The following is an 18358-nucleotide window of genomic DNA, read 5'->3' as shown; positions in this document are numbered from 1 at the left end:
CCTAGTGATGGTTAGTGCTTTAGTGGGCTAACCTAGTGATGGTGAGTGCTTTAGTGGGCTAACCTAGTGATGGTTAGTGCTTTCGTGGGTTAACCTAGTGATGGTGAGTGCTTTAGTGGGCTAACCTAGTGATGGTGAGTGCTTTAGTGGGCTAACCTAGTGATGGTTAGTGCTTTCGTGGGTTAACCTAGTGATGGTGAGTGCTTTAGTGGGCTAACCTAGTGATGGTTAGTGCTTTCGTGGGTTAACCTAGTGATGGTGAGTGCTTTAGTGGGCTAACCTAGTGATGGTGAGTGCTGGGCCCTTGGTTCTATGAACATCCTTAGCGTACCCACAGAGGTATATTGATGATTCTCTTTCTCCTGGCTGATCTCATATTGTAGGTGGCTCTGGATAAAGGGTCTGCTGAACGTAGCTCCTCCTCTCTCATGCGTTTCCTCACCTCCTTCTCGCCCTTCTTCTTGCGTGTCTGGACGGAGAGCGACTCCACCTCGCTCTCGTACTGGTCCACCTGCATGTTCAGCGTGTCGATGGTGTTCTGAGGAGGAAGAGGAGAGACACAAGCGGTCAAGGTTCATCCTCGGTGCACGGCTGGGGTGAGCGTGCTCACCGGTTCCTGACCACGCCCCTGGCCACGCCCCTGAAATAGGCTGCGAGGCTACGAGGCTACGAGGCTCACCGTCAGCCAGGTGCCGACCTCCTCCTTCTCCTTCTGGGCGGGGTCCACCTTCTGGGCGAGCCCCAGGCCTTCCTTGGAGTAGGCCTTCGTCTTGGTCTCACGCTCCACCACCTTGAAGCGCTCCATTTGCTGCTCGGACAGACAGACAGACAGACAGAAAGACGAGCCCACAGGAAGAGAGGGACAGACAGACAGACAGACAGAAAGACGAGCCCACAGGAAGAGAGGGACAGACAGACAGACAGACAGACAGACAGACAGACGAGCCCACAGGAAGAGACGGACAGACAGACAGACAGACAGACAGACAGACAGACAGACAGACAGACAGACAGACAGACAGACAGACAGACAGACAGACAGACAGAAAGACAGAAAGACGAGCCCACAGGAAGAGAGGGACAGACAGACAGACAGACAGAAAGACGAGCCCACAGGAAGAGAGGGACAGACAGACAGACAGACAGACAGACAGACAGACAGACAGACAGACAGACAGACAGACAGACAGACAGACAGACAGACAGACAGACAGACAGACAGAGGAGCCCACAGGAAGAGACAGACAGACAGACGGACAGAGGGACATATTGAGGGACAGACACAGAGAAGGTTTGAGCGTTCAACTAATTTTGTGGCAGAACTCTGTAACAGTCTTTAACAAACAAAATGATAGACAATGATTAATTATTCATTCTCAGACAACACTTAATAGCAGAGTTTGGTGTTTAACAATAACCGTATAATAACAATAACTTTACAACCTAGCAGATAACCTCATGTCTGTCTGTCTGTCTGTCTGTCTGTCTGTCTGTCCCCCACTCAGCGTTTAGAACATCACGTCTGTCTGTCTGTCTGTCTGTCCCCCACTCAGCGTTTAGAACCTCACGTCTGTCTGTCTGTCTGTCCTCCACTCAGCGTTTAGAACCTCACGACTGTCTGTCTGTCTGTCTGTCTGTCTGTCTGTCTCCCACTCAGCGTTTAGAACCTCACGACTGTCTGTCTGTCTGTCTGTCTGTCTGTCCTCCACTCAGCGTTTAGAACCTCACGACTGTCTGTCTGTCCTCTACTCACCGTTTCTATGAGTTTGCGGTTCTCGACGAGCTGCCGTTTGTCTTTGATCTCGTTGGATGCGACCCACGTCTTGATCTGGTCCCGCAGCCGCTGAGAGAAAACGAGAGAGAATGAGTTAATCAACCCTGCACTGCAAAAACATGCGTTGTTCCGTCATGGTTGTGAGCACAGCTTGTCTGTCGATCTGCTTTTGCTGACCACAATGATATTTAATAGGTGCAATTAATGCACACGCACACACACCTGTAGTTTCTTGATCTCCTTCTTGAGGTCTGCTTCATATTTCTCCTTCTGGTTGGCGTTTGCGGCGTTGTGCAGCTGTTGGGAGAGTGTGTGTCAGCAGAGCCCCAGCACAGACCACCACAGCGGACTGGGAGGAAGGCTGACACTGGGAGAGCACCACAGAGGACTGGGAGGAAGGCTGACACTGGGAGACCACCACAGAGGACTGGGAGGAAGGCTGACACTGGGAGACCACCACAGAGGACTGGGAGGAAGGCTGACACTGGGAGACCACCACAGAGGACTGGGAGGAAGGCTGACACTGGGAGAGCACCACAGAGGACTGGGAGGAAGGCTGACACTGGGAGACCACCACAGAGGACTAGGAGGAAGGCTGACACTGGGAGACCACCACAGAGGACTGGGAGGAAGGCTGACACTGGGAGACCACCACAGCAGACTGGGAGGAAGGCTGACACTGGGAGACCACCACAGAGGACTGGGAGGAAGGCTGACACTGGGAGACCACCACAGAGGACTGGGAGGAAGGCTGACACTGGGAGACCACCACAGAGGACTGGGAGGAAGGCTGACACTGGGAGAGCACCACAGAGGACTGGGAGGAAGGCTGACACTGGGAGACCACCACAGAGGACTGGGAGGAAGGCTGACACTGGGAGACCACCACAGAGGACTGGGAGGAAGGCTGACACTGGGAGACCACCACAGAGGACTGGGAGGAAGGCTGACACTGGGAGACCACCACAGAGGACTGGGAGGAAGGCTGACACTGGGAGACCACCACAGCAGACTGGGAGGAAGGCTGACACTGGGAGACCACCACAGCGGACTGGGAGGAAGGCTGACACTGGGAGACCACCACAGCAGACTGGGAGGAAGGCTGACACTGGGAGACCACCACAGCAGACTGGGAGGAAGGCTGACACTGGGACCCTCAACAACATCTGGACCATTGGTCACAGCGCACAGACTGGGCCCTCCCAATCAGAGTAGGAAGTGCTATTAAGGACAGAGTGGGCCCCCAATACAGACTCGTATGCCGCGTTTCCACTGCAGGGTGCGGAACGGATCGGTTCGCCTCAGTCCGGTAGGGAGGGGCCGGTATAGCCCAGCTCAGTTCCGAGGTTGCGTTTCCACCGCCGACAGTACCCTTTAAGGTAGGCCGGATGTCGATCGCCGCGGCAGCTAGGTAAACATCGTAAACAACGTCTTCCTCCCCAAGAATGCAGAGGAACGTCTCCACCTCCTTGTTCGCCCAAGCAAGCGTTTTACGCGACATGTAAATTGTAAAGAATAATACCTCGAGGCTACTGTTTGTTTGTTTGTTTGTTTTTATCCCCACGTTGCCCGGAAGTGATGATTCTGTCGACCAATCAACGGAGGGGTTGTGTAGCTCGAATTTCCCGGGACCCTTTCAGGCGTCTCGTCTCGTTTTCAGTACCCCAACGGAGGAGTACTGAAAACGAGGCCAAAACGGGTACAGCTAAGTCCGGGTCACGCCCACTTTTGGCGGTGGAAACGCAACCCGTACCGCACCTTTACGAACCGATCCGTTACGCACCCTGCAGTGGAAACGCGGCAATAGGGGCCCCCAATACAGACCCATGGGGCCCCTACTGCGCCCCCTGGAGAGTTAGTCATTAATACACAGACTCATAGGGCCCATGAAGAGTTAGTCATTAATACACAGACTCATAGGGGCCCCTGAAGAGTTAGTCATTAATACACAGACTCATAGGGGCCCCTGAAGAGTTAGTCATTAATACACAGACTCATAGGGGCCTCTGAAGAGTTAGTCATTAATACTCAGACTCATAGGGGCCCTTTGGAGAGTTAGTCATTAATACACAGACTCATAGGGGCCCTTTGGAGAGTTAGTCATTAATACTCAGACTCATAGGGGCCCTTTGGAGAGTTAGTCATTAATACACAGACTCATAGGGGCCCCTGAAGAGTTAGTCATTAATACTCAGACTCATAGGGGCCCCTGAAGAGTTAGTCATTAATACACAGACTCATAGGGGCCCCTGAAGAGTTAGTCATTAATACACAGACTCATAGGGGCCCCTGAAGAGTTAGTCATTAATACACAGACTCATAGGGGCCCTTTGGAGAGTTAGTCATTAATACATAGACTCATAGGGGCCCTTTGGAGAGTTAGTCATTAATACACAGACTCATAGGGGCCCCTGAAGAGTTAGTCATTAATACACAGACTCATAGGGGCCCCTGAAGAGTTAGTCATTAATACTCAGACTCATAGGGGCCCTTTGGAGAGTTAGTCATTAATACTCAGACTCATAGGGGCCCTTTGGAGAGTTAGTCATTAATACTCAGACTCATAGGGGCCCTTTGGAGAGTTAGTCATTAATACACAGACTCATAGGGGCCCCTGAAGAGTTAGTCATTAATACATAGACTCATAGGGGCCCTTTGGAGAGTTAGTCATTAATACACACTCATAGGGGCCCCTGAAGAGTTAGTCATTAATACACAGACTCATAGGGGCCCCTGAAGAGTTAGTCATTAATACTCAGACTCATAGGGGCCCTTTGGAGAGTTAGTCATTAATACTCAGACTCATAGGGGCCCTTTGGAGAGTTAGTCATTAATACTCAGCCTCATAGGGGCCCTTTGGAGAGTTAGTCATTAATACTCAGACTCATAGGGGCCCTTTGGAGAGTTAGTCATTAATACACAGACTCATAGGGGCCCTTTGGAGAGTTAGTCATTAATACTCAGACTCATAGGGGCCCTTTGGAGAGTTAGTCATTAATACACAGACTCATAGGGGCCCCTGAAGAGTTAGTCATTAATACAGACTCATAGGGGCCCCTGAAGAGTTAGTCATTAATACACAGACTCATAGGGGCCCTTTGGAGAGTTAGTCATTAATACACAGACTCATAGGGGCCCTTTGGAGAGTTAGTCATTAATACACAGACTCATAGGGGCCCTTTGGAGAGTTAGTCATTAATACACAGACTCATAGGGGCCCCTGAAGAGTTAGTCATTAATACACAGACTCATAGGGCCCCTACTGCGCCCCCTGAAGAGTTAGTCATTGATACACAGACTCATAGGGGCCCTTTGGAGAGTTAGTCATTAATACTCAGACTCATAGGGGCCCTTTGGAGAGTTAGTCATTAATACACAGACTCATAGGGGCCCCTGAAGAGTTAGTCATTAATACACAGAATCATAGGGGCCCCTGAAGAGTTAGTCATTAATACACAGACTCATAGGGGCCCTTTGGAGAGTTAGTCATTAATACACAGACTCATAGGGGCCCTTTGGAGAGTTAGTCATTAATACACAGACTCATAGGGGCCATTTGGAAAGTTAGTCATTAATACACAGACTCAAAGGGGCCCTTTGGAGAGTTAGTCATTAATACACAGACTCATAGGGGCCCTTTGGAGAGTTAGTCATTAATACACAGACTCATAGGGGCCCTTTGGAGAGTTAGTCATTAATACACAGACTCATAGGGGCCCTTTGGAGAGTTAGTCATTAATACACAGACTCATAGGGGCCCCTGAAGAGTTAGTCATTAATACACAGACTCATAGGGCCCCTACTGCGCCCCCTGAAGAGTTAGTCATTGATACACAGACTCATAGGGGCCCTTTGGAGAGTTAGTCATTAATACTCAGACTCATAGGGGCCCTTTGGAGAGTTAGTCATTAATACACAGACTCATAGGGGCCCCTGAAGAGTTAGTCATTAATACACAGAATCATAGGGGCCCCTGAAGAGTTAGTCATTAATACACAGACTCATAGGGGCCCTTTGGAGAGTTAGTCATTAATACACAGACTCATAGGGGCCCTTTGGAGAGTTAGTCATTAATACACAGACTCATAGGGGCCATTTGGAAAGTTAGTCATTAATACACAGACTCAAAGGGGCCCTTTGGAGAGTTAGTCATTAATACACAGACTCATAGGGGCCCTTTGGAGAGTTAGTCATTAATACACAGACTCATAGGGGCCCCTGAAGAGTTAGTCATTAATACACAGACTCATAGGGGCCCTTTGGAGAGTTAGTCATTAATACACAGACTCATAGGGGCCCTTTGGAGAGTTAGTCATTAATACACAGACTCATAGGGGCCCCTGAAGAGTTAGTCATTAATACACAGACTCATAGGGGCCCCTGAAGAGTTAGTCATTAATACACAGACTCATAGGGGCCCCTGAAGAGTTAGTCATTAATACACAGACTCATAGGGGCCCTTTGGAGAGTTAGTCATTAATACACAGACTCATAGGGGCCCCTGAAGAGTTAGTCATTAATACACAGACTCATAGGGGCCCCTGAAGAGTTAGTCATTAATACACAGACTCATAGGGGCCCTTTGGAGAGTTAGTCATTAATACATAGACTCATAGGGGCCCTTTGGAGAGTTAGTCATTAATACACAGACTCATAGGGGCCCCTGAAGAGTTAGTCATTAATACACAGACTCATAGGGGCCCCTGAAGAGTTAGTCATTAATACTCAGACTCATAGGGGCCCTTTGGAGAGTTAGTCATTAATACTCAGACTCATAGGGGCCCTTTGGAGAGTTAGTCATTAATACTCAGACTCATAGGGGCCCTTTGGAGAGTTAGTCATTAATACACAGACTCATAGGGGCCCCTGAAGAGTTAGTCATTAATACATAGACTCATAGGGGCCCTTTGGAGAGTTAGTCATTAATACACACTCATAGGGGCCCCTGAAGAGTTAGTCATTAATACACAGACTCATAGGGGCCCCTGAAGAGTTAGTCATTAATACTCAGACTCATAGGGGCCCTTTGGAGAGTTAGTCATTAATACTCAGACTCATAGGGGCCCTTTGGAGAGTTAGTCATTAATACTCAGACTCATAGGGGCCCTTTGGAGAGTTAGTCATTAATACTCAGACTCATAGGGGCCCTTTGGAGAGTTAGTCATTAATACACAGACTCATAGGGGCCCTTTGGAGAGTTAGTCATTAATACTCAGACTCATAGGGGCCCTTTGGAGAGTTAGTCATTAATACACAGACTCATAGGGGCCCCTGAAGAGTTAGTCATTAATACACAGACTCATAGGGGCCCCTGAAGAGTTAGTCATTAATACACAGACTCATAGGGGCCCTTTGGAGAGTTAGTCATTAATACACAGACTCATAGGGGCCCTTTGGAGAGTTAGTCATTAATACACAGACTCATAGGGGCCCTTTGGAGAGTTAGTCATTAATACACAGACTCATAGGGGCCCCTGAAGAGTTAGTCATTAATACACAGACTCATAGGGCCCCTACTGCGCCCCCTGAAGAGTTAGTCATTGATACACAGACTCATAGGGGCCCTTTGGAGAGTTAGTCATTAATACTCAGACTCATAGGGGCCCTTTGGAGAGTTAGTCATTAATACACAGACTCATAGGGGCCCCTGAAGAGTTAGTCATTAATACACAGAATCATAGGGGCCCCTGAAGAGTTAGTCATTAATACACAGACTCATAGGGGCCCTTTGGAGAGTTAGTCATTAATACACAGACTCATAGGGGCCCTTTGGAGAGTTAGTCATTAATACACAGACTCATAGGGGCCATTTGGAAAGTTAGTCATTAATACACAGACTCAAAGGGGCCCTTTGGAGAGTTAGTCATTAATACACAGACTCATAGGGGCCCTTTGGAGAGTTAGTCATTAATACACAGACTCATAGGGGCCCCTGAAGAGTTAGTCATTAATACACAGACTCATAGGGGCCCTTTGGAGAGTTAGTCATTAATACACAGACTCATAGGGGCCCTTTGGAGAGTTAGTCATTAATACACAGACTCATAGGGGCCCCTGAAGAGTTAGTCATTAATACACAGACTCATAGGGGCCCCTGAAGAGTTAGTCATTAATACACAGACTCATAGGGGCCCCTGAAGAGTTAGTCATTAATACACAGACTCATAGGGGCCCTTTGGAGAGTTAGTCATTAATACTCAGACTCATAGGGGCCCTTTGGAGAGCCTTTAAGGTGTGTGGAGCTCTCTTGTAGAAGCAGCCGCACACGGCCTGCAGTACGGGGCCGCTGCCCTGACGGGAGTGCGATAATTCAGCACGTGCGCACGTACACATCGGCACCGTGCACACCTCCAGCCCAACATCATCATCATCAAAGTGCCCCACACACACACACACACACACACACACACACACACACACACACACACACACACACACACACACACACACACACACACACACACACACACACACACACACACACACACACACACACACACACACACACACACACGTTAAGGGGACCTCAGAGGGCCGTGTGGGAACAGGAAGTGAGCGGGCGCTAGATCAAACACACGCTGACTGACAGGTGTCAACACAACATGACAGAGTGCTGGCGGGGACCAGAGCAGTACTCTCATCCACACGGGGGTTGCCCTGAGCAACGGGATGAGTTTACCTCGACGCGACCTCCGCGTACCTTCAGCCAGATGTCTTCAAACTGCTCCACCCCCTCCGCTACCTTTTTCAAACATCGATCTATTTCACCTGTCGGGCGAGAGAGGGAGACACGGTTAAAAACATCAACACACTGACCTCCACCACACACACAGTTAAAGACATCAACACACTGACCTCCACCACACACACACACACACACACACACACACACACACACACACACACACACACACACACACACACACACACACACACACACACACACACACACACACACACACACACACACACACACACGGTTAAAGACATCAACACACTGACCTCCAGCACACACACACACAGAGACACACACACACAGACACGGTTAAAGACATCAACACGCTGACCTCCACCACACACACACACACACACACACACACACGGTTAAAGACATCAACACACTGACCTCCGCCACACACACACACAGAGACACACACACACACACACACACACACACACACAGACACGGTTAAAGACATCAACACGCTGACCTCCACCACACACACACACACACACACACACGGTTAAAGACATCAACACGCTGACCTCCACCACACACACACACACACACACACACGGTTAAAGACATCAACACACTGACCTCCACCACACACACACACACACACACGGTTAAAGACATCAACACACTGACCACCACCACACACACACACACAAACACACAGCAGAGAGGGAGAGACACGGTTAAAAACATCAACACACTGACCACCACACACACACACACACGAGAAGAGGAGTGGAGACAGGAGGACCAACGGGAAGAGGGCAGAGGAGAGGAGGAGAGAAAGAGGAGAGGAGGAGGAGAAGAGGAGGAGAGGAGGAGGTAGAGAGGAGGTAGAGAGGAGAGGAGAAGGTAGAGAGGACACCAACATCTCACCTTGGAGTTTTCGTTTATCGGCCATGACTGATGACTAGGCTGATGTCCTCATGCCTTCACTGAAACACACGGAGACCTGGGTTAGTGAGGCTGGGGGGGAAGGAGGCGAGGGGGGGGCACGATGACGTGTGATCTCTCTGTTGTTTTCTACTCTTTGTGGCCCTCCAGTCCGTTGTGATAACGCACTCTGACCGGTCTGGGACGGCCTGTACCGGACGGCCGCCCCCCCAGCTGGGGGACCCGGGGCCTTCAGCGGGGAACACAGAGTGAGTGACAGGACCTGTCACGAGGTCGCAGTCCCCTCGGACCACTCCTCGCTGCTCTAGGCCTGGTTCACCCTCTCATTGATCACTCTGTTAACCACTCCATTCACCCCTTCAGCAGGCTGGGGGGGCAGGCTGTAGACCTTCAGGGGGGGTCCAAGTGGATTTGGAGTCAGGATCTTGTGAGGTTACACATTTCTTAACTTCATCCAACATAAATACCAAATGTATTTTGGCACATGGCCGCGGTCAGACGCATTATTATTATTATTATCCTTAAACATGGTTCCGTCAATAAACGAGGAGGAGGTGAGGCAGAGGCAGGGCACTGAGACGACCAAGAGTCTCTCAACACCCACCTCAGAGTCACGGTCCGGTGCCTCCGCCGGGACGGGACGGGGTCCGAGGCCGGCCTTTTAAACACCCGGATGCCGACCTACCAGGATGCCTTCATGAGAGAGGGTCAGGCAGGCTGCTCTAGCACTCTGAGGTAGACCTCCACACGGCTCAGTACGAGGATCAGGTGTTTACTACTACCACGCAGCTCTCCCCCCGCTGCCGTTATGATGAGGACACAACTTTGGAATCAACACAACGCTGCAACATAGTGGTCAGCGACGCAACCATCGGCGGGTCAGACACGCTTGACTTTGCGCAAAAGAGTGACCCCGCGGCGGGCCAGGGTCCCGGGTGAGACCCCCACGGGGTTGTGCTGGGTCGTGGGACCACCCCACAGACCCGTCTCAGCGGTCAGAGAAGCCAGGTTGATAAACACACCGTTAGCCAGAGAAAGACCCCCCCCCCGCCAAGTGTTGATCAACAGAGGAGCCCTTAGTGTGCAGAACAGGCGCCAACCCCGCGGTCTGCACCGCCTCCCCGGTCCACCCGGGTCCGACCGGAAGGACCGCCTCGCCGCACGGTCGGAGGGGTTCCATGCAGACCCTCCCGCCGGGACCCCGAGCAAAGACGCCCGCCGGGACCCCCTAGGTCCCGGCCGGCTCGGGGTGTCGACAGCCCGTTGGGAAGAAGCCCCGCGGACCGGTTACCTGGGTCAGCCCGGGTCCGTGTGTTTGTCTTCTGGTGTCGGTCCTCCGGTAGCTGCGGCTGTTTTCGGTCTTTATGTGCTTTACTCCCGATTCTTTTCACTAAACAATCAGCCCGCACATCCAAGATGGCTGCCAGTGCCAGGACCTCCTCCTCCTCCTCCCTGATGGAAAAAAGCCCCGCCTCCCGAGCCACGCTGTTGGCTCCCTTCGCCGACCCCCGTTTCACCGTCGGGCCAATAGGGCGAGTTCTTCTAACAACGCGCCAATCAGAGCCCCGCTTGGGGGAGTGAGTTCCGCTACTACCAGGGTACACGCGCTGTGATTGGTCGGCGGGGGAAAGGTGAAAGGTGAGATGTTTGTGGACAGATGCTGGTCGCTGATCGCTTTGTTTTAGATTCCTCCTCCTGATTGTGTCCGCAAAGGATCAATACTAAACTACTGACGGATCGATACTCACACATCTTCACCAAAACTCACTTCATCCGTGAAGGCTATTAGTAAAATACATATATGTTCATATATACGGAGATGTCGCTTATGAAGTTATCCTGATTAGAATATATCCCAATGAAATTTATAATAAGTTAATAACAATGCATGTGCGTATGCGTATTTATCGAGACGTGTCGTAGCCTACATTTGCCTACTCAGGTGCAGCTGATTATATTAGACTGATAAACATTACATCCTGTAAAATGTAGGTTATATTTGTATTTTCCGTAGGAATCTTAAAAGTCCCACGGAATATGACTCAGACGACTGGCCTATTTCCACTCCGTGTATATTGAATATCCATCCAGGCTATAGTAGATACAGGAGATACATGAAATACATGAGATACAGGCCTACAGCTGAGCTCCTATGATGAGAGAAAAGGGCCAGCAGCCTTAACGTATGTTCATATCCGGTGTGCATTAGAATAAACACATCAGGGTGTAGGTTCTCCTCCTTTCCACTAGAGGGCGACCTCGACAATTAGTGGGTTCGTAGCAGGCACGTCGAACGATTCGATGAATGACACACGCAGGGCCGTAGCCAGCATAGACATCTTATAGATAGACGGAGCATCGAATGCTACCGCCTACTGGCGCTGACGAGACGCGGGGCCGCCATCTTGGAGTGGTCATCCGCTCCACTCAGTGTAATCCGTTTGGCTGGAGCAATGAACTGTCAGCGCATTTAATTAATCATACCTCACTGAATACCACTGATTTTCATGCGGTTTTTTGTCATACGTGTAGCTATGATAAAGGCCACATGGTTTGGCGTGTTTTATTATTCGATACTAATTATACCAATAGTACGGTAATGTTAAATCTTGCTTGTGAAAAGTAATCCCCCGATTCCTATTATGGATTGTCCGCCGATTTGAGCAGGAATACGCTGAACAACAGCCCAGCATCCTGTTTCTGCTGCTGTTTCTGCTCCCGGTTGACCACTCCAAGATGGCGGCCGTATTTCTCGCGTCCCAGCAGCCAATGCTCCGTCTATCTATAAGATTAAGTTAAAGGTTGGGTACGCGATTTGCGAAACGCCAGCAGATTTTGAAAATACACAACTCAAATGGTCCTACCCCCTCTCCTTCAACGCTGACTCTGACTCCACCCATTCCAAGTACCTGGACGCGCAATCATGCACGAGCGCGAACAGTGATGCGCGAGAGCGAGCCAGGCTAGCGTAGGTTTTCGTTTAACAACATGGCACTACATTCAGCTGTAAATTGCACCCAGTACCGCGGGAAGTAGGGGTTTTGGGGGTGCTGCAACACCCCCTGTCCGAGGCCCTGTCTTATCACAGAAAACGATCATTTCTAAAAACTCCGGCCAAAGTGGAGATTTCTGAAAACGCCGGTTATGTGTTGTCGTATCAACGGGGAGAAACGGGATTTTAGGTTCTGAAGCGTCACATTATGCACCAGGAAATGCTTAACGTCATGTGAGCGTCCGCTGTACCGTATTGGTCCGAATATAAACACAAACCCCATTGTAATACGACCTATATTTGGAAAAAATATTTGAAGACCAGATCTTGATTTCATGAATAAATAAATTGTATTAATTGAAATAATATACGAAAATAAAAAGGCATAGAATAAAACACTGCATTGCCACTAAACAGTAGTGCAAATAGGCCGTACTGATGTGTACACCAAAGACTTCCTGACACTCCTCTGCCCCGCTGTGTTCGCTCTGGCTGTGGTCGCTCCGAACTGTTTCGGCCCGTGGCAAAGCGAGTCATCCTCGCTGCTGTCCAAGGCATGTTGAGACGCAGCATTTATTTAATGCTCATATGTCCTAGTGCTGAAAAAAGGTTATATGAAAAAGTGTGAGGGTAGCGGTGGTGCGCTAAACTTGTTCTGTGAGCAGCTGGATGTGAACCATGGTGTGAAGGAAGTGAACACAACGATCGATTTTCAACTGTGCGCGCATGCACTGGTGTAATTGAGTTGCGCTGCTATATATCTTTTTTATCAATGTAACGAGTTGCGAGTCTAGTGCAGGCCGGGTTTTTTTTCCCAGCACCCCCTGCTGAGAATACGTTCTCGCGGCTATGGTTGCACCAGATGTTATAAACATTAAACGGTCACATAAATCATTACTATTTTTAGAAAATGTATGTTTGTTTCATCCTCTCCTCTGTGTTGTTACCTTGCCGTGGTGGGGAGGCTTGTGTACTTCCGTGACCCTGGAGGCTATACCGGCGGGGGTAATACCCCTGGCAGGTCTTACCAAGCCGGGCAGGTTTTAGGGTAGAGGTCCGACTAAAGGCAACACCTGGTCCTCCAGGTTGGGGGTTAGGCGTGGGGCTAACAACCCCACCCCATAAAACAATACCTGTTACAGAAACGCAAACAAGAGTAAACCAAGATATCCCGCCCCGGAGTGAAGATGGACCTTCGTCAGAAGGATTTATGACGCAGGGTGGTGAAAGCCAGAAGCACCTGGAAGCCACTCTGCCGAAAACCATCCTCTCAACCGGTGTTACAACCACCATCGGTACATGGAACGTAAGGACCATGTTCGAAGCTGGAAAGACCGCACAAGTTGCCACCGAGATGAACAAGTACAACCTTGCCATACTCGGAATTAGTGAATCAAGATGGACGGGTTCTGGACGGAAGAGGCTTACCACAGGAGAGCTGCTGCTGTACTCAGGCCATGAGGAGGACAATGCACACCACACCCAGGGAGTCGCTTTGATGCTGTCCAAGGCTGCTCAGAGAGCACTCATGGGATGGGAGGCACATGGCTCGAGAGCAATAGCAGCTACATTCAAAACAAAGAAGGAAAGAATAAACATGAACATCATTCAATGCTATGCCCCAACCAACGATAGTGACGAAGAGAGCAAGGACGAATTCTATAGCAGAATACAGACCATCATCCAGAGATACTCAGAAAGAGATATTACCATCTTAATGGGAGACCTTAATGCAAAAATAGGAAGTAACAACAGAGGCTATGAGAGGATAATGGGGCAGCATGGTCTAGGCGAGATGAACGAAAATGGAGAGAGATTCGCAGAACTATGTGCAAATAACAACCTTGTCATCGGAGGAAGTGTCTTCCCCCACAGGCGAGTACACAAAGCCACATGGGTATCACCGGACCTCTCCACTGAGAACCAAATAGACCATGTATGTGTCACCAAAAAGTTTAGGAGGTCCCTCTTAGATGTACGAGTCAGAAGAGGAGCTGACGTAGCATCAGACCATCATCTTCTCGTTGCCAAAGTCCAATTAAAGTTGAGGAGAAACTGGACAGGTGAGAAGAACCAGAGAAAGAAATTCAACACAGCACTTTTAAGAGATCCAGCAGCAGCAGAAAAATTCAAGATCGAGCTAAAGAACAAGTTTCATGCCCTGCAAGAGCTAGATAAAGAAGGTGAGGAAAGAAACATAGATGGGATGTGGAAGGTGGTAAAGGAAACGGTAATTACAACCTGCAATGTAGCACTGGGACCACAGAAAGATAACCACAAGGCTTGGATATCAGCAGAGTCAATAAAGAAGGTGAAGGAGAGGAAAGAAAAGAAGGCAGCTCTTAACAGCAGTCGTACAAGAGCAGAGAAAGTAAAGGCACAAACAGAGTACAGGGAAGCAAATAAGAACGTGAAAAAAAGCTTGAAGACCGACAAGAGGAACTACATAGAGGCCCTTGCATTAGAAGCAGAAGAAGCAGCTAGACATGGGAATCTGAAGGACCTGTATGACACCACCAAAAAGCTGGCAGGAAAGACCAGTAAACCTCAAAGACCAGTAAAGGACAAAGAGGGAAAGCCAATAATGGGGGAGGAAGGACAGAAGAAAAGATGGTTGGAACATTTTGAGGAACTCCTCAACAGACCAGCCCCACAAGACACACCACACATCCAACAAGCAGACAGGGATCTGCCAATAGACCTCAGTGTACCAAGAAGGGAGGAGATCAGGAAAGCCATTAAAAAACTTAGAAACGGCAAGGCTGCAGGACCAGATAGCATCCCGGCCGAGGCACTGAAGACGGACGCAGAGACCATGGGAGAGATGCTCCACCCTCTCTTTAAGAAGATGTGGGAAGAGGAAAACATCCCATGCGAATGGAAGGAGGGCTATCTTGTGAAGATGCCAAAGAAAGGGGACCTGAGCAACTGTGGAAATTATAGGGGGATCATGCTACTCTCCATCCCAGGAAAGGTCTTCTACAGGATCTTACTGGACAGGATGAAAGATGTGATCGACCCCCAGCTTAGAGACCAGCAGGCTGGCTTCCGCAAAGACAGATCGTGTACAGACCAGATTGCTACACTGCGCATCATCCTGGAACAGTCACTCGAGTGGAATTCACCGCTATTCATCAACTTCATCGACTACGAGAAGGCCTTCGATAGTGTGGACAGGGAGACCCTCTGGAAGCTTCTCAGGCACTACGGAGTGCCAGAGAAATTAACTAACATCATCAGAAACACCTATGAGGGAATGACCTGCAGAGTGATCCACGAGGGACAACCTACCGGTGCTTTCAGTGTACAAACTGGAGTGAGACAGGGGTGCCTACTATCGCCATTCTTGTTCCTGCTGGCAATGGATTGGGTAATGAAGCAATCCACAGCAGGAAGGAAAAACGGCATACAGTGGACAATGTGGGCGCAGCTCGAAGACCTGGACTTTGCAGATGACTTGGCCCTTCTCTCTCATACCCAGCAGCAGATGCAAGAAAAGACCAGCACCATCGCAACCAACTCTGCTCGCCTCGGTCTCAACATCCACAGAGGGAAGAGCAAAGTCATGAGAGTCAACTCTGCCAACACTGCACCCATCATGCTGGAAGGCGAAGCTCTGGAGGAGATTGAGGAGTTCACCTACCTTGGCAGCATTGTCAACAAGCAGGGTGGAACAGATGCAGATGTGAGAGTCAGGATTGGCAAGGCCAGAGTTGCGTACCTCCAACTAAAAAACATCTGGAGCGCAAAAGACCTGGCCATCACAACAAAGATCAAGATCTTTAACAGCAATGTGAAGTCAGTCCTACTCTACGGTGCTGAGACATGGAGGACTACGGTGAATACAACAAACAAAATCCAGTCATTCATCAATTCCTGCCTGCGACGAATCCTCCAGATCCACTGGCCTAACACCATCAGCAACAAAGAACTGTGGGAACGTACCAGCCAAAAGCCAGCGGACGAAGAGATCCTCCAACGACGTTGGAGATGGATAGGCCATACTCTCCGTAAACCAGCCACAAACACCACAAGACAGTCCCTCAAGTGGAATCCCCAAGGGAAAAGAAAGAGAGGTCGGCCGCGAAACACCTGGCGTAGAGACTTGGAGGCGGACGCCAAGAAAATGGGCTACACTTGGGGACAGCTTGAGATGTTGGCCCAGGACCGGGATGCATGGAGAACTCTTGTTTGCGGCCTAAGCCCCAGAAGGGGTAGTAGGCGATGATGATGATGATGATGTTTGTTTCATATAATTGTATTGGAAGTCCTGGTTTTCACTAGGGTTGCCGCGGTGTGGACATTTTCACACCGAGTAATACACTCGTCTCAACACCGGTATTACCGAGTATAAACGGTATAAACTTTGAAACTAGGTCAACCGCCACACAAGCATCGGTTTTTAGACCCTTCTCGTCCTTCAGTTGCCGCAAACGTTCAAAAGCAGCGCCTAGGATTATTCTTGATTTCAGTTTTTCTCTTTCAACGTTTTTATTATCAATTACTCTCTGAAAAAGAGTTTTCCTTCTCTTTGCTGGTGGTGGTGGTGGTGGTGGTGGTGGGGATGGTGGCGTCTTGTCTGCCATGGAAATTGTCTTCTACTGCTAGGTCCAAATGTGGATTAACTAGTTCCAGTAGATACCGCAGGATAACAACAAACAGGAGCTTGCTCTGGGTCACGAGCTCTGGGTCACGAGCTCTGGGTCACGAGCTCTGGGTCACGAGTACTGCACGAAGGGGTCGCGCGCGGGGGGAGGGGGAGTGCAGTACGACCGTTTGATTGACGTACTTACTGTCCAATGAAACTCGGTGGCAATGGATATGATTGGCTGGAGTTTTTCGAGCCCTGCACGTTCCACAGATGATTGACAAGTTTAATTTTCATGTCAGTACTTCTAACTCAGTGGCTGTAAGCGGGTTATGATAAGGATTTCAAGTAATTTTGCAAAAATGGCCAAAAAAGCAAATCACCTATGCAACCTTTAAGTAATGGAGTAGGGTCCGACTGCGTCCTGCAAGACGGGGGCGTGTATTTTGAGGAGGCGTGTCTTGTAAGGAGGGCATGTATTTAGTCGGCCCTGATTGGTCTAATTCACGACGGCGTCTGGCGTCACACATAGCCTTCCCTATCGTATGCATAAGTATTGTCTGTAAACAATACAAGTGGAATAGGGGCGAAAATGTACAATTCTAAGGCTTGTATCCTTTAAGTAACTTTACTTTGTACCTCTGTAAAGCCAAGTATATGCATTTGACATCACAGTTATCAGTAAATGCAAATTCGGTTTCTCTTCATTACTCTTTGGTCAGCCTGACATTTTCAGAGTAAATTCCAATCAATATTTTTGTGAATATTAAGAGCCAGAATTTAAATGACACCGCCCATGAGCAAAATATTACACTAACTTTTTAACTCCACTGTTACAGTAAATTGACTCCCTCCCGTAGCCTACAAACACCAGGCAATATCTGGACTTACAGAAGTTAACTGAAATATTGAAACCCCATTTTGTGTACCTATGGTGTGGCAGGCTGTGTAGCTGTATGGCAAAGATAACTACGTTTTGTAGGTTTTGACAAAAACGGAACAGCTTCGTAACAGAAGAGTTAACGATGTTGTTGCTCAACAAGACAACTGCTGGAGCTCCAATAAAGTTGCTTACAAATAAACTCCAACATCAGAGTAAGGAAGGACGGGGGAAACTTCAGTGGAAATCCCATTGTCATTGTGACACCGTACTCGACAGTACAAGGAAAAATATTTCGCTATTTTTTACCCGTCTCTGTGCTACGTTGGAAAATTACTCCCCGATTTCAGTAGGAAATCACAATCCTACGTGTTACGTCATCACGCTGAGATTGGTCAGTCGTAGTATAGGCGTGTATTTCACACGAGGGGCGTGTCTTTGTACACGGGGCGTGTCTTGGCAGGAGGACGCAGGACGCAGTCGGACCCTAT

The 18358-nt window shown here is 49.2% G+C and overlaps 1 protein-coding gene across 5 annotated transcripts in view; it reads right to left on the bottom strand.

The window, feature by feature from the left end:
* The window catches only part of LOC132450902 (CCR4-NOT transcription complex subunit 3-like), a 35455-nt gene extending 24587 nt beyond the window's left edge, over nucleotides 1-10868 (bottom strand). For 2 of the 5 annotated variants that reach the window (XM_060043083.1, XM_060043084.1), the window contains exons 1-7: nucleotides 10699-10868; nucleotides 9390-9448; nucleotides 8454-8542; nucleotides 1997-2071; nucleotides 1754-1843; nucleotides 680-808; nucleotides 443-538 (exon numbers count right to left, since the gene is read on the bottom strand). In XM_060043083.1, the coding sequence (XP_059899066.1) occupies nucleotides 443-538; nucleotides 680-808; nucleotides 1754-1843; nucleotides 1997-2071; nucleotides 8454-8542; nucleotides 9390-9414 (504 nt within the window). In that variant the 5' untranslated portion in view covers nucleotides 9415-9448; nucleotides 10699-10868. The remainder of the gene's footprint in view (nucleotides 1-442; nucleotides 539-679; nucleotides 809-1753; nucleotides 1844-1996; nucleotides 2072-8453; nucleotides 8543-9389; nucleotides 9449-10698) is intronic. The other 3 variants (XM_060043085.1, XM_060043086.1, XM_060043087.1) reach the window with 3 other exon arrangements.
* Between the last annotated feature and the right edge of the window lie 7490 nt (nucleotides 10869-18358).

This window comes from Gadus macrocephalus, chromosome 22, assembly GCF_031168955.1.
Source record: "Gadus macrocephalus chromosome 22, ASM3116895v1".
NCBI lineage: Eukaryota > Metazoa > Chordata > Actinopteri > Gadiformes > Gadidae > Gadus > Gadus macrocephalus.
Note: the sequence above shows the minus strand (reverse complement) of the source record. Positions and strands in the feature narration are given on the sequence as shown.